The 24,364-nt window shown below is 36.1% G+C and overlaps 2 protein-coding genes across 2 annotated transcripts; both read right to left on the reverse strand.

The window, feature by feature from the left end:
* Positions 1–1,656: 1,656 nt before the first annotated feature.
* On the reverse strand, positions 1,657–10,533 carry LOC142553560 (protein HIRA-like). Its single transcript, XM_075663901.1, has 11 exons — positions 10,404–10,533; positions 9,845–10,034; positions 8,476–8,751; positions 7,988–8,239; positions 7,442–7,839; positions 6,356–7,352; positions 4,445–4,655; positions 4,098–4,338; positions 3,568–3,690; positions 2,841–2,958; positions 1,657–2,200 (listed from the first exon to the last, which is right to left on the reverse strand). The coding sequence occupies exons 2-11, from the start codon at positions 9,950–9,952 to the stop codon at positions 1,964–1,966; spliced, it is 2,961 nt and encodes a 986-aa protein (XP_075520016.1). The 5' UTR covers positions 9,953–10,034; positions 10,404–10,533; the 3' UTR covers positions 1,657–1,963.
* Positions 10,534–12,563: 2,030 nt separating this feature from the next.
* On the reverse strand, positions 12,564–20,706 carry LOC142554532 (replication protein A 70 kDa DNA-binding subunit B-like). Its single transcript, XM_075665198.1, has 7 exons — positions 20,573–20,706; positions 13,670–13,844; positions 13,276–13,537; positions 13,099–13,198; positions 12,905–13,029; positions 12,746–12,827; positions 12,564–12,596 (listed from the first exon to the last, which is right to left on the reverse strand). Coding segments are annotated over exons 1-7 (879 nt in total). The 3' UTR covers positions 12,564–12,595.
* Between the last annotated feature and the right edge of the window lie 3,658 nt (positions 20,707–24,364).

The raw sequence follows: 24,364 nt of genomic DNA on the forward strand, positions 1-24,364 counted from the left end.
GCATTCCATTTTTGTGAATGCAGTTCTTCTACTATAGCTCTCGCTTACATGTTACATCATTTTCACTGTAAAAAAAAAAGGCACGAGGAATCTGCATTTAATATGCAAAAACATCACCAAATAAACATGAAGAATTGAGATTAGAATATTTTTCATGTTCCCGATGATTTATTTGTTCATTTCGTTGATGCAATGAACTTCCTCAATATTATCATCATCGCATTCTTTCAACTTGTTTCGACAGAAGTTGTTTGAGAAATCCACTATCTTATTTTATGAAAGATCATTATATGAATATGAAAAATCACAAATCATATATCCTTCATTCCAAGTATCCACTGAGCACATTTCCTTCCAGTGATTCTTAAACCTACTGAACTTTGTAGTATTCTTTTGTCATTCTCAGTGTTTCCTTGCTTCTTTGACATCGTGGTCCCTCTTAGCTTGCCAAATTGTTTATCACGAAAATTTACGGACGTCAGACACAAAATTGTGCCAGATATGTGAAATCCAACTTCTAAATCAAACGGTGTGAGCATCAAATTAGTCGTTAATTCTAATTCTCTCGGTAAACGTAAAAACGGGAAACTAATTTAGGAAAAAAAATTGAAAGGAATATCTTTAAACATCAACAAAACAAATTATGCTATTATGAATCGACATTTTTACAGCTAGAAATTAAAAATAAAAGTTGGAAGAATATACTTAAAACTACTGACATTAAGCTAATGATTGAGTTAATTTAAATGAAATAGTATTAATGAAGATTTACATAGTAATTTGCTTGAGTTGTTGATTGACGACTTGTATGTATATGTTAGTTTTGTTCCCTTATTCACAGCCGTTTGTCCATCTCCCACGTTTATCAATAAAAGGTAGTGGGCCAACTTCCTCCATCGCGCGACCTTCTCAAACCAACAGAATTCTTCACAGGCTTTGGCAACTAATGGGCTTTTATACAGTGCAGAATTCTTCTCAAACCAACCGAATCTTTCGTGGGTTTTGGCAACTAATGGGCTTTTATACCATTTAGGTGCAATTCTACACAGGCTTTGACAAGTAACGAGCTTTTTATACAGTGCAGGATTCTTCTAAAACCAACCTAATCTTTCGTGGGTTTTGGCAACTAAAGGACTTTTAATCATTTATTCATTTAGGTGCAACAAACGGCGTTATAGTATAGTACTTTGATATTTTTCCCGGTTCATAGGTATTTAATATTTGATAGTGGTGACAGGTGAGGCGACTTGTTTGTAAATTTATATATGAACTTTTATTCATTTTAAATAGTAATTTCATTCTCATACTATGTCAACCCAAAACATACAACCAAAACTTTTATTTTATATGCTTGTCAAATACCATACAATTTATTCACACTACATAACTATTTATATGTAACAACCGACCCTCCTATACTAATCATCTAATTATCTCATGCAACGTACCAAACGATAATCTCATACAACGTACCAGACAGTAACCATAATTTAGAGAGTCATACAGATGTTCTCCACCGATAGTTAATCTAACATACATGTATACTTTTCGATTGTCCCATAGATAAAAGCGTTCATAATCACTTGATCAGGACCGACAATAACATAATAATAACATTAGTAACTAATAGCAGCAGATGGAAGGCCCGACCCAAGGTACTTTAACTTTACAATCTTTAATCTGCGGGAGATAAGTTTGCTTGATATTAGAAAATGTACATGTCCAAAAACAAGTAGATTGATTCAGTAAAACTATAAACAGCTATAACCCACAAATTTTTTTACAGCTCCCCCAATGTCACATCCTTCCTTGCACACTACAAAATCCGCTCCAGCTGGGAGACAAACATAATGTTAGCATTTGGCATCCCTAAAATCACCCAAATAAATTTATTGAGATCAAGAACGCTTTTCAGTCACTGCTGGCTGATCCGAGGCAGAATGATCCAGATTATTGTTCTGTATCAATGACTGGTAGAACTTGGTAAGTTAGGGGCTATCAAATCTGAAATCATGTTATCCATTGCAGGAGGGTCGGTATCCATTCTATCTGAGGTGAGATTCATCTGTTTGAGGTTTAGTTCGGCTGAGTGATATTCAGATAGTAGATCCATGAACTCGTTGAGTAACCGTTGAACATTTCTGTTCGATGCCATAGCTGGAAGAATATCTTCCTGAAGGAGGCTGTGCTTGTTCATTCCCTGTCACAAGGCAAAGATTTCAATCGGGACAACGAAAACAGACAAGCCATAGCCGCTGAGACTCTGAGAGGAAATCAATTCCTTTCTCCACGTGGACAATTGCTTTTCACCACTTTTAAATATTTAAAATGAAAACAGAAAACGCTTATACTAAGAAGTGTATAAACACATAAAAGGAGAGCATACAAGGTTGACGATAAAACAGTTTTCACATGAACCCAAATGAATTTATTATCTCGATCTAATTCTGTTCAGTCTAACAAATTAGAGATGGAGCCTGAAATTGGCGAGAAAATTAGGAGATTATTAAATCAACTTTAACCTACCCAAGAAAGCCATATCCTCCCTGCTCATTATGTGCAACCAGAATCATTCATCTTCTTTGGCATTTCTATTAAAGGTAGTCTAATCGTACAATAAAAAGAAACCGTGAAATGGCAGCTCTGGGGATTTCAAGGTTAGAATAGTAAAAAACGAAAAAAATATTCGAGTATAAATCTTCTACCAAGACCCTAAGATTAGGGTCTAGGGACAAGTTTAATAATCCCATTTAAAAAACACAGAAAGAGAAATAAATGAATTTCACTTCTGGTGACAACTACAAAAAAAAAAATAATCAAAAAACAAGATGAGGCCTTACAAGCACGCAAGGGTCCCACTCTGGCGTTTTAGAGTCAGGTGATCCAGATTCAACCATTCCAATGGGAGGTCCAAGAAAGCTCTCACAAACTTCTCGTAAACGGCACTCATCTGCCTCTCTGCATTTTCAAAGAATATACAAAGTGATGACACTTGAAAACAAAAAATCTACTCAACTGACTATCAAGCACAGCCGTTCTTCTCTATAGAAATATAGTCAACTACTCCACGTGTATTATTTGCATAACTCTTAAAAAAATTTCCATATTTTTGGATTAAAATTGAGAGTAAGAAATAACACCTCAATTTAGAGCAAAATACTTTCAATAATTGGAGATCTCTCAAAATGTTTACTACCATCACAAGTCTACATGGTCCAAGCGGTGTTGTTAAAAACATGCCTTGGAAGGTGCAAGGCTCATCAGGCTCCAGCCAGTGCGGCTGGAGACGCTCAAGGCATACTAATCTTGAACAGGCAACTACATTGTTAGGATAGGCGCATGCCTTCAGGTCAGGCGCAAGGCATGCCTGAACAATTAGTGATGTTCTATAGTAGCCCTCAAGTCCAAAACCTCTCGGTGTCTTGATGAGCCTTGAGATCTTAATAATTATTTACGGGTCCAAGTCAATTAATCGAACACTACTGAGTTCCATGTGTATAAATCCTTCCTATTATGAAGAATAGCTGGATCTTTGACACAACATAAAAAGTAAGTAATGCAGCAAACCTTGTCAAAAATCGAACGTAAGACACAAGACATTGGCGATATTCATTTGGGGATCTCAAACTCAGCGCAGATGCCACCTGAGCTTCCAAATGGGCTCGTGTTTGCACCTTGTCATCAGTCCCTCTGCACAATGTAAACACCCTGAGGTAAATTTCTTCTAAAAAACCTTGGAAGATGATAGGAAGTATCCACTTAAAAAGCAACTAAAGTGGACTAGTACAGATGAGCAAAACCGCTAATATTCAAGGCCAAAAACCATTACTATAAATGTAAAAGTTAGAATGTTATTATATTCCAAGTAGAATATTAGGTAGCTTCATATCATCTTATAACATAAGTTCATCAAAGAAAGAATGGAATGAAAGGTCTCAGCAACTGAAATTCATGCAGAACTATTATATGAAGGCTCCAAAACGTAATTTAATGCTCCCGGTGAAGGCAATATCATGGGATTCAATTTTATCATAATGTTTAAAATATCAGCAAAAGATCATTAAAAGATTGAAGTTCTGTAAAACATGCATACAGACCTAGTCCACACTGGTTTCCGGGCCTGAAATTTCCTGACATCAACCTGCAATGCTGCCAACTCACCACCGTGGGATGAGCCAAAACTCCAAGAGCTAGCAAAGTTTGATGCAGAGAAACAATCATCTGCGACCCTCAACCAACACATAAGGCTCACATCAAAGAGGTAAGCATGGCGTGTAGCCAAAACAACAAGGGGTGAACCAGCTTTTGAAAACTTTGCAGAAATAACTTTGATTGTGCCTGGAGGAAGTTCAAGAAAGCAAGTATTTGAATCAATGAAAAGTCACATTCTTCATCATTTACGAAGCCACTATACTGCTTCATAATCAATTGCCTTTCTATTTACCGTTATCTTTAGCTTTGGGCGTCAGGTTTGTAGTAATCAGTGAAACCAAGGAGTCATGGAGTATGCATTTCCTGTTTTGAAGATCCCAAACATACAAGGACCCCTTCCTCGTGACAAGCAACAGCTTCCAAAATTCATCACAATCGATAAATACGGCCGCAGATCCCATCATCATGATTGGCATAGCACGTCTCCCACGATTTGTATAAACCTTCTCAGGGACTAATGTAATTAGTATTTGAAATCAACAAACTAAATTTGATCACAAACAAACAAAACTTGAAGTTTGTGGCACTAACTCAGCTGGTTCCATGGCTCACAGTCATTAAAATACAGAACTTTGCAATGCTTATCCCACTCTCTGATTATTGCCAGCAAAGCAAATGTTTTGTAGTTGATTAAGAAGATCAACCTTGTGCATCGGGGAAGGGAAAAATCAAATGAATTTCAAGGAGATTTCTAGCATGCCCAAAAATATAAAGGCATATTTGAATTGATAATTTGAAATTAAAAGACTACAAATTCATTATTCAAATCCATGGCAATCGTTTGTGATAAGTTACTTGAATTTTAAATTATTTCCCCATTATTTAAACTTGTATTTCTATTATGTAAGCCATAAGGGAGCATGTGGATCCAAATATTAAAATCAAAGAATTTTAGATCCATCACATTTGCTTTGATACTTTTGAATTCAATGAATTTGAAATTCTCCAATTTTCATTTTCAACTTGTTTATTAATTGATATATAGATTTCAACTTTCAAATTACCACAAAGTGATGCCATATAAAATCCGTTCCCTCGAATCCTTTTCTCAAATCCAAATAAGTCCATCCAAATGCAATATGAATGAATTTCAAATACTTCCAAATCAAGCCTTTTTGAAATTCACACGTCAAATCTATTCACTAAACACCAAATCTATCAAACGAAACACATACTACAAAAAATTCAATCACGAGTCTGTAACAGGCACAAAAGCCTGAATCAAGGAAAATGACGATCCAAACCAGCAGCTCAATATTGGGGCCCAACAAGGAAGCGAGCTAGTATATTGTCGATTCACACATGGAAAATTTAAATCAAGGAAGGTGGATATGAACCAGCTCCAGTCAAGGGATAAGGATAGCAAAGAATGAGGATATCAGCCAGCTTCAGTCAAGGAATGAAAATATCAAACAGCTTTAAGACTATAGGATTCTAGTTTTCTAATTTATTATACTTTCTTATTTTTCTTGCATAATTAGTAGTTGATTTCTTTATTGAAGTAGTATCCTATTTGTATCTAACAGACAAAATAAGTGGAATAAATATCATATCTAATATTCCAATGGGCAGTAAGATCGTGAGGGTTTTTTGAGAAAACAAGCCTATAAACTTATTTCTTCCAACATAGGTAGAAAAGTCCGAAAAACCCACAAACAAATCAGCGATCTAAACGACCAATCGCTCAATTGCCCTATAACCAGATTCTTTAGACCTTTACCAAGGACCATAAGTTCCACCACAGAGTCTGACAAAATCACTTGCATATCGGTACTGACATGAGATGATACAGGTATGCTATCAGGCGGAGGGTGACTGATAAATAATAAACGATAGAAAAAGGTCCCATTTGTTTGCGTTGATAAGAGCTTGCAAGTAGGGTAGGCTTAACTGATTGCATTTCTCCTTTGCATGAAAATGGGAACCCTTAGACAGAGAATATTCATACTAGTAACTGCATGTCAGAAATTGAATAAACCCAAAATCATGTCAATCCATCAAATCACTCAGCTAGGTAACATTCCACAAAATTCAATTTATCATTTTATCAGGGAAGGGTTGCCAGAAATTCAATTTCAGCAGTGCAAGACGCTTTTGACTACGTTCTTTCAAGCATTAAAAGTGTGGCAGCAAGCATACTAACCTGTAGACATCCATCTTCACACCCAACAGCCCAAAAATTAGAATTTCCAGCCAAAACAGTGACTTTTCCACAGATCCTGTCTGACCACATGATTTGCGACCCTCTTGTGCATGAAAGTTCTGTTTCATTTATCATAAAAGAGTTTCCCACCCCTACAATGTCATTTACTGCATGCTCCCTTGGATGAGCTTCCAAACAAACAGGTAATATAGCATCATCACCTTCTTTCTTGTCATATACTTTTATTGAGAGAATATCACCAGAAGCTAGAGGACCACTGTGCTCGACATGTTTACTTTTTTCTTTATTCCCAGAAGCTGGAACCTTCTCGACGACCAAGTTCTCACTAATAGTTACTCTAGATGTGACACCAAAACACTCTTTCAGATCAGCATTACCACCTACTCCTTTCTGGATGGGCACTTCTACAGAATTCACATCAGTACGTATTAGCCCATTATCATGCTTATGGTGTTTCAAGGATTTCACCGGGTATTCAAGAGCTTCAGACTGAGCACCAATTGAGGGTCTTTCCTGATGGGCTGTCACTCCAACTGCTTCTGGTATTATCCTCTTTCGACCATCAGGACATCTGTATTCTTTTTGTTTGATTGGACTTGACCTCCGAGTGGGGGTTGCTTTATTTGGCCTGTCACTGATAGGATCCTCAATTTTCTTTGCATCAGTGAGATGTGCCTTGTTGGTTTTTGTTGTAGCCACCAAGTTGCCAGCAGGTTTTACAGATGTTTGATTATCTGAGACAACCACATTCTTCTTCTTACCAGTAGTCTTCTTTGTAGTAGCTACTTCAAGCAACAACTGTGCAGGAGTTTCAGCTAAATTCCCTTGTCGTCCGATGACATCACCGTAGCGGTTTGTCTTCAAATCATCTAATTCAGCATCAGTTAGCTTATGCCCTATTTCATTTACATCAAAATGGAATGTAGCCACAGTCCCATCCAACGAACAAGCAAAAAGTGAGAATCCATCAGGGCTCCTGCAATCGCAGACAAATTTAAGACAAAGAAATAAAGGTATATCTGAGTTTGGATAAGCTAATTGCAGATATCAGAGAGGTAAAGTTACCAGGTTAGATCCACAACACTTTGAGCAAAAAAATGCTTAGCTACAAAGAGAGGGCGAGGACTTGCGGTAGTCCACAGAGTTATAGTGCGGTCCTGGCTTCCAATTGCAATAACATTATATGGCTGTGAATCTTTTCCTTCAGTCTTCAAAGAACCATTGGCCCACCCAAGAGATGAAGTTTTGAAGTCATGAGAATTGGATATATTCCTTCTAAACATTGAATGGTTAAACTTAACAACAATGATTGGGGAGTTATGACCTAAAAAGTCAAAAGTGGCAGACCATTCCCCTCTCTCGAGAACAGGAGCAGAATGCCTTGGCTTTTGAAAGCCGTGAGTTGTAGTTATAAAATGGCCACAAGGAGACCAGGAAAGCCGCCTGAAGAAGGTGGATCCAAGCTGAAATTTTTAAAAATCGCATTGTGCAACATGCAACATGTATCAATAAATAAGGAAAATCAAATCCTTAAAAACTCGTAGACAGGTTAAGGCAAGTAGAAAAAGTTAAAAATAAAAAAGTATTCATTCAATGTCATAGCCAACATACAGATTTAGCCCAGTGACCGTCAGTTCTATGAGCAAGACTCCAGTCACTTGTTCGCCAAATTATGACAGTCTTGTCATCCGATTGACTAGCTATGAATGAACCAATTGGATCCCAAGCAACTCCCTTTACCAGACTAGAGTGCCCCCTGAGAATAGCAGTGCAAATGCCATTGCTCATATCCCAAATATGAACTGTATTATCCAAACTTCCACTAGCCAATTTAGAGTCATCAGGAGACCAGTTGAGATCCACCTACTTAATCGAACAGAACAAAAACACCTTCTCGATTAGAGGGCAAATGACACAATCAAAAGAAATGATCAAAGTAAATCAAACAAAAATTAAACTACGCGAAAGATCGGATTGAAACAATCTGTGTTTTTAACGTCATATATTGTAACATAGATTTAACTAGCGTGCCCCATTTAAAGACTTTAACGGATTAACAGAAAGGAAGGAAATTAAGTATTTACAAAAATCTGTATTACCACATCTGCAGTGTGCCCCCTCAAAGTCATGGCAACTTTCCAATTCTCAATATCTGGTGGTTCTCCACTACCAAATTCCATAGTCCCTGAACCTGGCTTCCTCTCGTGAATAAGAATTACTTGATCATCAGACCCAGAAGCAAGATAGCGACCATGCTTAGCCCACCTCACACAGTTAACTGACCCAAAATGATCACGCATTGTTGCTAGAAGTTTTAGTGCAGAACCGTCAGCCTGCAATTCTCTGCCCACTGATTTCATGTTCCAAATGCGAACCTGAAATATGACAGGGACTCCATTATTTTATAGCAAGATAGAGAAATGAGACTGACAACATGCAATTATTTATATCACCGTGTCGCACATCATTAAAACAAAAAACAGAATATAAATGCACATGATAAAAAATAAACTAGTAACATTACTGTATCATTGATACTAAAAAAAGGAAATGATGGCGGTATCTTCAATTTCTTCATCAGTCACAATATTAGTGATGCATTTAACATAAAATGCCACTTAAATCAAGACTAACATTATACGAGGATTTGAAAGTAAACATCCAATGATTCAGATACTTAGAAGGTTATGGCTTTCCTAACTAAGCATTGATTCCGAAGAAATTCCAATAGGTCATTGAAAGTCACCATTTGATAACTCAATGTCAAAGAATAAGATTTATGGTTGGAATTTTATATGCACACATCTTATCCTGAAAACTATAATCGCACAATCAGTACAAATGGTGATAAAACTAAAGCATAAAATAAATCAACGATATATCAAAATAAAACTAAAACCAAAAAGGTATTTATTTAAAGGATTCCGGTTTCAATTAGAGGAATATATATAGATGCAGCCTAGAGAGATCTATTTTTTAAAAAAATCAAGGATGCCAAAACAGCGTCGGCCAACTTATTAACACAATCTCGGATAAAATATTTATCGTTCCACGTGTCCCTAGAGGAAGAGCTTCTCGATGATTGGAGACCGTTATGTATTTGGCCATCAGTGACTGCTCGCATACAGAGTGAATGTTCCAATCTTGTTATCAATCATTAGTTATTTGTGTCTGTCAGCTACACTAGTTGAAATTTCAGATTCATATTAAAAGGTAAAGATTATAATGGAGAATAAGTACTCTCCATTATGACCTCAATTCCTTGATCTCTCTTTCCCATCACTCCAAATTCACATTTTTCAAAACTCTTCAGGCGTCGCTTACCATAACTTTCTGTTTCCTACTTAATTTTCTGGAGCATTATAAAAAGTTCCAATCTTTCACAAAACCTCAACATCAGCAGAAAACATGTTAGAGTTGAAATAAAAACTTGAATTAAGTGAAAGCAAAGATAAAAGGAGAATATACCTTATGATCACCACCACCAGAGGCGAACCTGAGGCCGCCCGGTTGAATGTCAATGGAGAAAATCTGTGTGCCCCCATGCGTTATCCAGCTAGGCTTCTCTGCTATCATCTTCCACTACAGATTTTCACCTCAAGAAACTTCGGAAGGAAGTCTCATTCAACACCCACGAGCAGTCTCTCCAAGTTCATGCCTTCATACCCCAAAAATTCGACAAAAATCCATGAAGAAACAAATGGAAACACTTGAAAAGCCCAAAATTGTGAGAAATCAAAAATAAAAAAATAAACTGATATAATTAAGGAGAAGGGAAGGATGCAGTAGTCTGATTTAAGCAAATGCATCAGTTTTAGCAAATTTAAGAAAGTTTCGAGTGATTTAGGAACTAAATTAATTATTACTTTAAACTAAAAAATTTAATAATAACAACATGACAACATAACGGAATACTGAGAAATTTGCATTTACGCAACTCTGTAAGAAAAACCCTAGTCTGACGCACGGGTATGGAATTTTTTGGTAAAAAACGAGAGAATTTTCAAAGAATTGATTAGCAAATCACCATTTGTCGTGAGCATTTATTTCTTTTTGGTGGAATATTTCTTTGGCTTTTTAAGCAAATACTTTAGATTTTTCTCAGGTTACATCAGAATTTGTTAGTCGAGGAGTACGAGAAATTGATCGCAATTTATGTTATGTCCTTTTATTTTTTTAAATTGAATAAAGGGGCAGCTATGAATCCAGATATCTATACTTTATAACTTTTATGGACACCAAAAAATGACATCCATTTTCTTTAAATGTTTTATACTTAGGAGAAAAATCTTGAAATTTATTTGAATTCAATACTATAAATATATATATATATATATATATGTATGTCAATATCAAAATATTTTCTTACAAGCTACCATCACACAAACTTTTTTCTTGAATCATATCACGTTCTTTTTCCAGTTCAACGCGTATATATTTTTTTATCAATCTCTGTTATTATTAATATATTCGACTTTTATATTCACTAGGTAAAGATATGTGCGTTGCACGTGTGGATAGTAGTAAGGTTGTAAACATATACAGGGGCGGTCCTAAGAAAAAAGAGGTCCTGGGCGAAACTTATAATATGGTCCTCTTGTATTGATTCGAAATTCAAATGTATATTAAAAAAATTGAATAGCAAAATCAAAGTAAACCAAAAATTTGGGGCCCCCGTCATATTTAGGTAAACCAAAAATTTGAGTCTTACTGATTTGAGTATTGAAAATGCTGATGTTATAATTTTTTTATCATATTTAGGTCTTATTATATATATAATATAATTAAAGTAATTATTTGGGTCCCAATACTAATATATATATATATATATTAAAAAAATTTGGGGCCCCCATCAAAATGGGGCCCTGGGCATGGGCCCAGTTTGCCCTTGGAAAGGGCCGGCCCTGAACATATAATACAAACAATAGGCACAACAATAAAGATAATAATATTTTATTGCAAAATAGATTAATTTAAAAGTTTATCAATATTACAAACCTCCTTTCAAAAAAAAAAAAAATCAATATTACAACCCTTCATAGTTTTTCCTTTTTTATCTTTATATCTTGCTTTTCTGGTGTCTCTGGGATTTTAACTTGTTTTCGGCTTTTGCGAGTGAATGTTGATAGCTTCTCTTCATCTCATATGTCACTTGATTGGATTTTCAGCTTCTCTGTGCTCTTGTTGTGTTGACCTTTTTCCTTGTTTTTCTGGTATGCGGTGAACTATTTTTTTCCTTTGAACTTGAAGCTGAAGTACTCTTCCTTTTCTTAACATCTTCGGAGTTGGCTTGTATTTTTTTTATCTATCACCAATCCTTCCACTATGATGGACACTGTGCCATTATTTTGTTTTACATTGTTGTCTAACTTAAACAAGAATTTGTGTTTGACAGTATTTTGCTCCTCAAGTTGTTGGAGATATTGTTTAGGTATTTCATCCTGAATTAAGAAATGTTATTTTTTATCGATGTGAAATTGAAGATGAACTATTGTTATATTACGAAATATGTTACCTTCAATGTCTTGTCAATGAACTCTTGTACTGGGAAGCCTATCAACATAGCAGCAATATCCTCAAACAAAGTAATCATTGCCATCAAATCATTTTCTTGTACAGTTAATGATAAACGATACATGTTTATATTTCATTGTATGTTGTAAATATTTAATTATCTTATTTGTAATTATATGGTGCTGGTGATTATCATCTTACCTTGGAATGATCTTACTGTTGAAGTTGATGCAGTGGATGCAATTGTTTTCTTCAGTTGTTTTTGTGATTGCTTTCAGACAGTTTTGACATGCGTCATATCATGGGGTCGATTTGTTCTCAATCTTTGAAATAATTCCTTCGAGACAATAGTAGTGATTCTGTAGACGACAATAACATTGGGCAAACAATAATTGATATTGGATTGACTACTACAATGTTTTTGTTTGGGAAAGGTGACCAAATGTTCTATTATTTTTATCAAGAGTATATATGGAGTATATATATTAAATACTGCAACCTATTGCTTGTTAAGCATTTATATGCTAATGATGTAGATAAGGATAATATCTAATCGTGCATTTATTTGGTAATGATGTTGATAAGGACAAAATCAAATCATGTATACACTGTTAAAGTATGTATTTCCTTTTGTAACTGTGCAATAGTGACAGTCTTCGAACTTGATACCATTTGCAATAGTGACAGTCTTCGAACTTGATACCATCTTTTCCATATACATCATATCCAAGTTGCTGTTATTTTGATCAGTTTCAAACATGTTCATGTGTACAAAATAATGACATTCTAAATGTGTGAATATTATTTCACGATAATATAAATGAGGTGTGGATTAAAATTTACTATAGATTATACCATGAGTTCAAGTCCTTGGCTTCGGCGCAAATTGGATTCCGCAGCATTCCCGTTGTTGAAAACGATAGCAATTGATTTACTCCTGAATCATTTTGCCAATGATGAGAAATATATGTTATCATAATTTTATTTAATGTATGAGTAGTTAAGTTTTCTGACCTTGGTAGGATTGTGCTTTCATGTTAAAAAACGCGATCACTGGGTGTTCAGTTTCCATAGCCTCCAACAAAAGGCCTTCATTGAATGCTAAATCGTCCCATAAAGTTAATGTAATTGTATCCAACCTACATAGAAATCGACATTGCAAATTAATATTTGATTAAACTATAAGTATTAATTTGGTAAGAACTTACATTGGATTGATCAATATGATTTCCCTTCTATATGCAGTAGGCTTTTTTGATGTTTTGAAACAAACCAAATGCTTAACTCTTTTTACAATTCCTATAACATCTGTGAGGAAATACAAATTTTGATCAGCAAATAATATTTCGATATGAACATAAAAATGTATAAAAAATGATTATTACCATGATATTCATCTTTCCATGAATTATTCTTGATATCTGCAAATTGCTTGAAACTGAAATTGAGTGCATATGATATGTCTGGCTTAACTTCAATTCTTGTAGTTACTTGGAAAATCAATTCAAGTTTTGGGTTGACATTCGGAAAAGATTGATTAATTTGTTTAACAATAGGGTCAAAGATAAGGTAGCTATTATTGTTGCGCATCTGATTTTGGAATTGTTGTATTGTACTTGTGAATAGAAGCTCATGAGTCATATCTCCCTTGAGTTGAATACATAATAGTTATCGTAATGATGTTAAATCAATATATACAATAATATATGAAAGTATGATCTGAATTTGAAGCAAATACTTGATATTATAAAAAAAAATTGTATTCAGTACATCACTAACTTTTTCATCCTTGAAAATTAGTTTTCGAATGGATTTTGAGTTCAACTGCGTCTCCATCAGAATACCTTGGCGAACAACAATTACTCTGATTGCTGCATCCTTTTGCTTCTCTTTCAAAGAATTGATAGATACAACTGTATAGTTATTCACAGGAGTTGATATTTTGAAGTTATTCCTAACAAATATTATTTTGTTTGACTTAGTTAACAACAAATAATTTATATGTAGGTCAGGTTTATCGGGTGTTAGAATTAAATTTATTGTGGAGATGCTAAGGAAAAACCACTAGATGTTGGATTAAGTACAAAACCAGTAGCACCAGTAGATGTTGTAAACCAGAAGTACTTGTATCGCGCTAAAACCTGCTTAAATAATTTCTTAGCTAAAACCAGAACTAGAAGGATACAAAATTCGAAATATACACTAACAGAATCTTGCGTATCTCAAAGTCTCTAAATATTACCGTTGATCTATTAACGTGATACCAGCATTTATCGCTTCATTAAATGTCATTAAATGCTATACAAGAACATTTAAGACGGTATACCATTTTTGGTATGAACTGCGACTGATTACTTTTAATGTATTCTGCAGGGTCCATTTTAAGCAATAAAGCTGAACCACCAAAAAGAAAAGAACCGTTCAGTTTTTGAACGTTGAATAGAGCCTATATATGGAGATGAAGGATTTTGTGAAGAAAAATGAAGTATTGAACAAAAATCTGAATTGAAAAACATCATTCGAGCATTGTTAGAACTTTCAGTTATCTAAAGAGCTCAACACTGAAAAAGGCAGCACACGCTTCATTGCATATTGTTGATCATTGAGATCATATTGTGCTAGCTACTTCAGTTATATCTTCTTAAGCTATTTATTTCATCAATTCATTGATAGAAGAATTTGTAACTGGAAAAGAGTCTTTTCCAGAATTTAAGATCATTCAAGAAGTTGAGTTGTAAAGCTAAGAGTTTCAATAGGCGAAGGGCAAGTCCTATTGAAGTGGGTGTGTACAATTGTTGTGCTGTATTCACCAAAGTCTTTTAGTGATACCTTCTGGAAACAGAAGAAGGGGAGACGTAGAAGATTCATCTTCGAACTTCCAGAAACAAACCTTGTGCTATCTACTGCTTTTCGGCTTTATCATTTTTCACCCACTAACCAACAGATCGTTTTCCGCACATTATCTTGTGATCTGCTGGTCTTTATACTTGAACAAGAATCGTTAAAATCTCTAACAGGATTTTAGCACATCATTCGAAAGAATTTAATAAGTTGGCCATTGAGTTTATTCAACCTCCACCCCTTCTAAACTCAACCTGATCCTCAACCAGTGGTATCAGAGCAGAGTTATTCTTGTTCTGAAAAATATTTAATAGACATGGCTCATTTCAGCAAAGTTCCAATGTTCTCAAAAGAAGATTTCGATGATTGGAAAATCAGAATGCACGCTCATCATGCGGCTCAAGATGATGACATGTGGTATGTCATCACTGATGGTCCATTAAAGATCTTAAAGCCAAATTCAGCTATTGCTATCACCGAAGGTGCACCTCAGATGCTTGAAAAACCAAGATATGAATGGACAAGTGAGGACAAGAAGAAAGCCAATCTTGACAACGTTGCGAAGGACATTTTATACAAGACACTCGACAAAAATACCTTCAGCAAAATCAAGATGTGCCATACTGCCAAGGAAATCTGGGAAAAACTAATTCAGATCTGTGAAGGAAACGAAGAAACAAAGGAAAACAAACTGTCTGTAGCCATGCAGAAGTTTGAGAATATGAAGATGAGGGCTGGGGAAACTATGAATGAATTTGATGAACGATTCAGCAGCCTCGTCAATGAACTCTCAGCTCTTGGGAAAGACTTTGGCAATAGAGAAATTGCATTAAATATAATGAGAGGCCTACCAAGAGAATGGGACGTCAAAACAATGGCAATGAGAAATTCCAAGGATCTCAACAAGTTAGAACTACACGACTTGTTCTCGGATTTAAAGGCATATGAGTTTGAACTTGAAGTTCGAAGTGGAGAAGAGCCCTTAGCAAATCCACCAACCAAAGCTCTAGCAGCTACTGTTAACTCTACTACTACAGTTGCTCCAAGCTCATCTTCTGCTACTGCTTTAGAGAACACTTCTGAGAGAAGTGCTGAACAGATAAGCAATGACGCAATGTCATTATTTGTTAAGAAGTTTTCCAGATTCATGAGAAAGAATCATAACATTTCAAAGTCCCAACCGCAATTTCAAAAAGGAATCATCACCTAGTGATATGGCATGCTTTAACTGTGGAAAAGTTGGACACTTCATTGCTGATTGTCCAAAACCAAAGAAGGATGACCAGAGGAAGAAGGGTGTCAAACGCAATGATAAAAAGACCAGAAGAGACAGGAAGGCAATGGTTGCAGAAGAAAGTAAGTCCAAATAGGCAGACTCAAGTTCTGAATCTTCTGGTTCTGAAAGCCATTCGAGTGAAAGTGATGAAGATGAGATCCAATGTCTGATGGCAAATACTGATTCAACCTCGACATATGGAGAGGTATTTGACTTTGATTCTGATGAATTTACACGCACTGAGTTAGTCAAAGCATTACACGACATGGTAGAAGAGTATTCTAGACTTTCTCAATCATTCGAGGAAGTTAAGATCGAAAATCAGGACTTAAAAGATCAGAACAGTAAGTTAACTTGCTTGCAAGTAGACAGCTGTAATGATTTACAAGTTGAGATGAGTAAATTAAAAACGGAGAATGAAAGAGCAAAAGCAGAATACCAGAAGATGCTTTCTGAAAACCAGAAGTTATCACTACTGGTAAATGTTTGGAACAAGTCCTCTATTTCACTGGAAAAGATGCAAGAATTACAAAAACAATCTGGAGACAGGAGTGGTCTCGGATTTTGTAATAATGAAGGCACTTCTGAAACGAATACTAAGCCAAAACTGGATATGTGCAAAGGGAAGTATATTCACTTTGTGAAATCCAGTGTGGTACAAAAACCAGAAGTACCTACTGCTTCAGTAGAAAGGAATGTAAATCAGATGAACAAAAGGATGCATTATGGTCTGAGTTATGATGAACCTAAGGAAAAAGTTGACCAGAGTTCTAGAATCAGAAGAGGATTCAACTCAGGAAGACAACCTCCTATGAAGGTTAAAATCTACCAGTACTACAATTCTAGACCTGTTCAGAAGAGATACAGGCTAGACAACAGAAACAGAAGGGAAGAACAACATACTAAGATGCACAATGTTAGAAACAACAGACCCTCTGTTGCACACACCTCCATGGATACCCGAAGTATAAAAATTGTACAAATGTGGGTTCCAAAGGGACTAATAAGACTTGGACCCAAATAGATTGGGTACCAGATACTAAAATTTGTGCTTGCAGGAACTGGTGAAGAAAACCAAGATCAGTAGCTCAACATGGTATTTGGACAGTGGATACAGAAAAGTCTACTATCAGAAGTAGTAAGTTGTGCTGGACCAGAGATAACCTTTGGGGATAACTCAAAAGGTAAAACCGTGGGTAAGGGTAAGATTATCCATGGTAACATCACTATTAAGAATGTGCTCTTAGTTGAAAATATTTGTTATAACTTGATCAGTATTAGTCAATTATGTGATAATGGATTTTCAGTAGCATTCCAGAAGCACACTTGCACAGTTAAAAATGCTGATGATTCTACTGTTATAACCGGAGTAAGAAAAGGCAACACCTATAAAATCTCATGGAACATAGATCATATCATTGCTCCTACATGTTTAGTTGCATCTCTAAGTAATAAACACTGGTTGTGGCACAAAAGATTGAATCATCTAAATTTTAAGTCTATCAACAATCTCAAAAAGCAGAACTTAGTCGATGGATTGCCAGACATAAAATTTATTAAGAATCATGTATGTTCTGCATGTCAACTTGGTAAGCAAGTAAGATCTAGCTTCAAAAATAAAGGCAGCAAATCATCCTCAAGATGTTTAGAATTATTACATATGGACTTATTTGGTCCAATCCCTATCATAAGCTTAGGAGGAATGAGATACACCCTTGTTGTTGTTGATGATTTCTCTAGATTTACTTGGGTAATTTTTCTTGCCGGAAAAGATCAAACCAGTAACCTCCTGATCAAACTTCTGAAAAAGATTCAAAATGAAAAATCAGTTTCTGTCATTAGAATTAGAAGTGATCGAGGTACTGAATTTACTAACAAGATTCTTGATATATATCTAGATGAACAGGGCATTCATCATGAATATTCAGCTGCCAGGATGCCTTAACAAAATGGAGTAGCTGAGAGGAGAAATAGAACACTTAAAGAAGCTACTAGAACAATGCTAGCAGATGCAGACATCTCTCAGCGCTTCTAGGCAGAAGCTATTAATACAGCTTGCTACACACAAAACAGAACGATGATCAACAAGAGAAACAATCAGACTCCATAGAAATATGGAAATGAAGTAAACCGAACGTATCTTACTTTCATGTTTTTGGTTGTAGATGCTTTGTGCACAATAATGGCAAAAATCATTTAGCTGCTTTTGATTCAAAATCTGACACTGGTTTATTTCTTAGATATTCAGCAGTTAGTAAGGCTTTTAGAATTTTCAATAATAAAACTCTTAATGTTGAAGAATCTATTCATGTTGTCTTTGATGAAGACAGCAGTGTTCCCGAGATTACTAACATATCTAATTTAAGTAAAAGATTAGTCAGGGTTTATCTGGAATTAGACAGTGAAGATGATGCAGAAGCAAGTGTCAAGGATATTCAAAATCCAGAACCAGACATTCACATTCCAGAACCAGCAGCTGATACTCCAGAACCAGCAGCTGACATTCCAGAACCAGCAGTCGATACTCCAAAACAATCTACTGTCTTATATGAAGACAATCTAAATCCTTTTATTTGGAGAAAATCTCATCCTCCATCTTTGGTAATTGGAAATCCAGCAGCCCCACTAAAGACTAGAAGACAGATGATAAATGAATACATGCATGCTGCTTTTATTTCTCAAGATGAACCAAAGAAGATTGAAGAAGCTCTTCTGGATCCCAGTTGGATAGAAGCTATGCAAGAAGAGCTGAATCAATTTGAGAGGAATAAAGTTTGGTTTCTAGTACCTAGACCTTCTCACCAAGCTGTCATTGGAACTCGGTGGGTATTCAGAAACAAACTAAATGAGGAAGGAACAGTTGTAAGAAACAAAGCAAGACTGGTTGCACAAGGATTCAGACAAGAAGAAGGAATAGACTATGATGAAACTTTTGCACCAGTAGCTAGGCTCGAAACTATTAGAATATTCTTAGCCTTTGCTGCTTTAAAAAATTTCAAAGTATATCAAATGGATGTAAAGAGTGCGTTTCTTAATGGTCTACTACAAGAGGAAGTCTATGTTGAACAGCCTCCAGGTTTTTCTAATCATTTGTTACCAAATCATGTTTTTAAATTATATAAAGCATCGTATGGTCTGAAACAAGCACCTAGGGCTTGGTACGACACACTTTCACAATTTCTCATTAATCATGGTTTCACCGTTGGTACTGTAGATAAGACTTTGTTTACCTTAGCCAAAAACAAACACATATTGTTAGTTCAGATTTATGTTGATGATATCATATTTGGGTCAACTAACCCCAAATTATGTGCAAAGTTTGCTAAGTTAATGCAGGACCAGTTCGAGATGAGCATGATGGGAGAATTAACATTTTTCTTAGGACTTCAAATCAAGCAACTTGATACTGGAATCTTCATAAACCAAACTAAGTATACAAAGGAACTACTGAAAAAGTTTGGGATGGAAACATGTTCTGCTGCTTCCACTCCTATGAGCTCATCTACTAAACTTGATAAAGATGAAGGGGGAATTTCAGTAGATGTAACTCAGTATTGTGGTTTGATTGGTTCATTGTTATACCTTACTTCCAGTAGACCAGATATCATGTTTGCTGTTTGCATTTATGCTAGATTTCAATCAAACCCTAAACAATCACATTACATTGCTGGTAAAAGAATTTTAAAATATCTTAAGGGTACTCAAAATGTAGGCCTCTGGTATCCCAAGGACTCGTCGTTTAATCTTATTGGATACTCATATGCTAATTATGCAGGATGTAAACTGGATAGAAAAAGCACAAGTGGTTTTTGTCAATTTCTTGGTGATAGGTTGATCTCCTGGTTTAGCAAAAAGCAGACTTCCATAGCCACGTCTATTGCAGAAGCTGAATATCTTGCTGCTGGAAACTGTTATTCTCAAATACTTTGGATACAGCAACAACTCAAAGACTATGGAGTTCAAGCCTCTGAATCACCAATATTTTGTGACAATACCAGTGCAATTGCTATATCACATAATCCAGTACTCCATTCCAGAACTAAGCACATTGATATCAGACATAATTTTATCAGAGATCATGTGCAAAAGAAGAACATTCGTCTGGAATACATTCCTACTGATCAGCAAGCAGCAGACATTTTTACAAAACCTCTGCCTGAGAATAAGTTTTCTTACTTTCGGAATACATTTGGATTAATAGATTTAACTTGATTATTTATCATCATCTGATATTATGGCCTAACTTTTCCTCTGTGATTATTCAGTTTTTAATGTTGCAGAAGGTAAAAGCTGAACGATAGAGATAATCAGTAGACATAAAATTTCATTAAAAATAATAGAAGCGGGGGCGTACATTTCTCACTTCTGTTTTAACGTAAACTCTCCAGAATGCCAACCAAGTGGTCAGCTCTCCAGTAGAGGTACGTAGAAACTCCTCTGAAAAAGCAATCTTTTTCAGAGTCTTTTGCTCCTTTAAGAGCATGAGAAAGTAGACGCCATCATCAGAGACGACGTCTGCACTATCAGCACTATGGAGACGTCGATAATATTTCTTCATCATTAACAACTCCTTGGTGGAAGATGCTCGCCCACTCTCGAAGGAGTACTTAAGCTCCTGGATTTTAGTCCAGGTAGCAAGTGTCTTCTTCAGCACTTTGTCTTCTATTGCTTTCTTTCTTGCAGCGGTCACCTCCCTCATAAACTCATCAGCCAAATCAGGACTATTATCTCTTGCCATTTCTCTTAAATAATGATTATCTGGTTTACCCCATGTTCATATTTATAGATGAAAATCAGGCACCAAAGCTCGAGAAAGTCTTGACTACAGTAGATATATATATGAAACATCCCATATCAAGCTATCATCGGTTCAGTTACCAAGTATTTTCATTTAATAATTGCACTAATTTAGGTAGAACTTTATTCTGATCTTCTGTGATTTTGTGTCAGATGCAGAAGGTATTTTGTCTCATTAACAAAACAAGGCTTTCTTCAGTTTCCAGTAGAAGCTATCATAAGACGACTTACTTCCTTCTGAACTTAATCATTTATTCATTTTATTCTTCTAACATTAAGTTGTTTGCAGAAAGGAATAAAGGAACATCAAGTACTTCAACTGAAATTTTATTAGAAATTTTCCAGTACATTAAACAAAGCGAAAGTTACAGAAATCTCAAGACAATCGAAACATCGTCTGAAATTCTAGACTAATCAAGCTTATGTCTTCAGTAATATCAGCAGCTTGTAGTATTTTTGCAAAGTACTTCAGCAGAAGAAGGAGAGTCTTTTTCGAAAAGAATCCAGCAAGCTTAGGTCTTGCAAAGAATCTAGCAAGCTTGGGTCTTGTCAGCACTAATGTATAATCAGATACTTTACAGGGCATTATAGATGATATTAGCATTATCGATCCACCAGCACTCTCTTATTGCATTAGCATGCTTCTGGAAGGGATCGATATTACATATCAATCTCAATGAAAGCAAACAATCTTTTTGATTGTTAATATTACAACTCCAGGAGTATGATCCAAGGATCATTATGTGCAGAACGACTTTTTTCAACATCTTCTTAGAAATCGCAGCAAGCTGTCTTCTGAACATTCTTGCTTCTGCTTCCAGATCAGTTGTTACCTCTTCTTTCATTTGATTTTTATGTTTACTTAACCTTGTTTAACCCTTGCAGGTATTTATAGTGATATTCAAAGGAGATAAGGATCCTTGCGACTGTTCAAATTCAACGGTTTAAATTGAAAGATTGCCAAGAGTCGTTTAGTATTTAATATCCATTACTACTGCATTAATTAAGGGGGAACATCTTTATGGCATTTATATTAGAAATTGATTTGTCCTTTCGATAAAACAGTATACCTACCAGAAGTTGTTGAAGTGCTGCATTTGTTTCAGCATTCTTATCCACTTCCAGTAGATATTATCATAAAATGACAAATCAGCTTCTGTTCATTTAGCAACCGCCTCGGACAGCCCACCAATTTTTAAAATATTTTAAAATGAGTAGAGTAACTGACACTTTTGCCTCTCTCTCTTCTAACACATCGACACGTGTCCCTATGTTCACTGACGGCTGTATATTTTGCTTTAACCGTTCATTTTTTTTTCACTACGCTTTACGAACTCAGATTATTTCCTTGTCTCTACTGCTTTTTCGCATCTACTGCTAACATACTTCTATTCTCTTTCAAATTTAGAAATGGCCGCAGCATATACGTTGAATGCTTATCAGGTGAATTTTGCTTATGTTCTCACTATTAAGGATGAGAATCTTGTCAAGATGTTCAAATCATTGGAAAAGTCTGGGCTTCGAATATTCTTGGAATCGCCTGCTGTTATCTACAAGTCTGTTCTTCTGGATTTCTATGCCAAAGCAGAAGTTGTGGAAGGCAAGATTACATATACACAGGGAGATGCATCGATCTCTATTGATGCTGCACTTCTGGGTTCCACCTTCTTCCTACCGATTTCTGGCCTTTCCGAGCTCTCGGACATTTCAAAGGAAGACATGTCCATCGCCTTGACAAATTTTTCAGCCACTGGAGAAGAACTTTCACCCTCTTGCTTCAAAAAGCTACTGAAAATTGAGTACCAGGTACTCGCTGATATAGTAGCAAAAGCCTTGTTAGTTAAGGCTGGAACCTTTGACAAACTAACAAAAGAAAAGGTTCAAGTGATGGTGGCCATCACATCAGAAAAGAAAGTGGATTGGGGACGTTTTCTATTTCGCATTATGAAGGATATGATTCTCAGGAAAAGTACTAGATTTGCTGTACAAATCAGCACAATGTTGAAAGATGCTGGTTTTCCTGGAACAGCAGAAGAGGATGGCTCTTCGGTAACAATGACTGATGCTGATAGCGTGCTTGCTTTAAGGCCAAAGCTAACCGTTTGTGAGTTTGTGGCCATTAATAAGGAGATTGAAGAATCTCAAATTGAGGGGCAGAAGAAAATTAAACGAAAAAGAGTTGTGGTCTTGTCTGATTCTGACAAAACAGAATCTGGAGAATCAGCAGCACTCACTCAGCAAGCTTCACTGCCTCCCACCCCAGCTAAGAAGAAGCCTCGCACAACAATCCGCATCAAGAAAATAGCGGTTCTTTCTGAACTGGAGAATGTTCCTCTCCGCCAAGTTTTTCCATCTGTTGTTTCATCCACCAAAGCCAAACCTATTGAATCAGGGCCCTCACCTGCTCAAAGCTTCAGACCAACTTCTAGTTTGGTCATTCGAGAATCAGCTACTGGTTCTTCTGCTTTTAAAGCAGTAGTCTCTGCCTCTTCTGGAAAAGGGAAAGGTAAGATTACTGAGTTGTCTGAATCACCGGTGGCTCCATCCTCAATCCAAACAACAATAAATCTACATCTGGAAGAAGTTGAGATCTCAACCAGAGAAGATATGAAATTTTTTGACGATTGGCTTAAGGTACGAGTCTACCACCCAATCACATTTTTGAAAACTACTGGTATTTATGCTCAAACAGTAGAAAATGAGAAAAAGGTTTTTGATGCTGCCGGGACACGAAATGTGATAGAAGCTATAAATCGTCGCAATTACATTCTGGAAAAATTCAAAATGCAGAAGATGGACACTGTTCTGAAAACCTTAAAGTCAAATTTTGACTCTGCAAGTCCTACTGCTTTTCATGACCAGAATGTCATTCAAATTTTGTCGGAGCAGCTGACAATTCTTTCTGAACAAATTGCTGATAAGGAAAAGGGCTTTTCTCGGCCTCCAAAGTACAGTCTCACTTCTGTCTCCGCAATTTTGAAGAATCAGACAGTTGAGAAACCGACCAAAGCTTCTCCTAAAGTCAAGGTCTCTAGTACTCCTGTACCAGTAGAAGTTCCTACTCAATCTTCATCTCTGATCTCTGTACATGATCTGGCCTCTGTTGATGAGGTAATCGAATCGATTATGCTGACCCAAACAGCACAAGATGAATTGCTTCAAGCTATTCCTACTACTACTGATCCTTCTCCAGAATCTGCTACTGCAACTGCTGCTGTCCAGTGCTACTGTTATTACTACTGCTTCATCGTCTCTTCCAGCACTTGAGCATTTTTCAGAAGCTCACCAAGCTGATATGGCAATTTTGTTGCATACTTCACCCTCTGTTGTTGAGCCACAAGCTGTATCTGTACCTGCTGCTGTTTTGCAGCAACCAGACGAAGGGCCAACAGAACAGTCTACTGCTTCAGAAGGACCTTCTGCTGAACCAGAACCAGCTGTTACGACTCAAGCAGAAGCTGCACCATTCTCTATTCCTTCTTTGCAGTCTCCTGAGCGCATTGCCCGAATGGAGGAAATTAGACAAAGATTGCAAGCAAGGACTCCTTCCCCAGCTATGG

Source organism: Primulina tabacum, chromosome 8 (genome assembly GCF_025594145.1).
Source record: "Primulina tabacum isolate GXHZ01 chromosome 8, ASM2559414v2, whole genome shotgun sequence".
In the NCBI taxonomy this organism is placed as follows: Eukaryota; Viridiplantae; Streptophyta; class Magnoliopsida; order Lamiales; family Gesneriaceae; genus Primulina; species Primulina tabacum.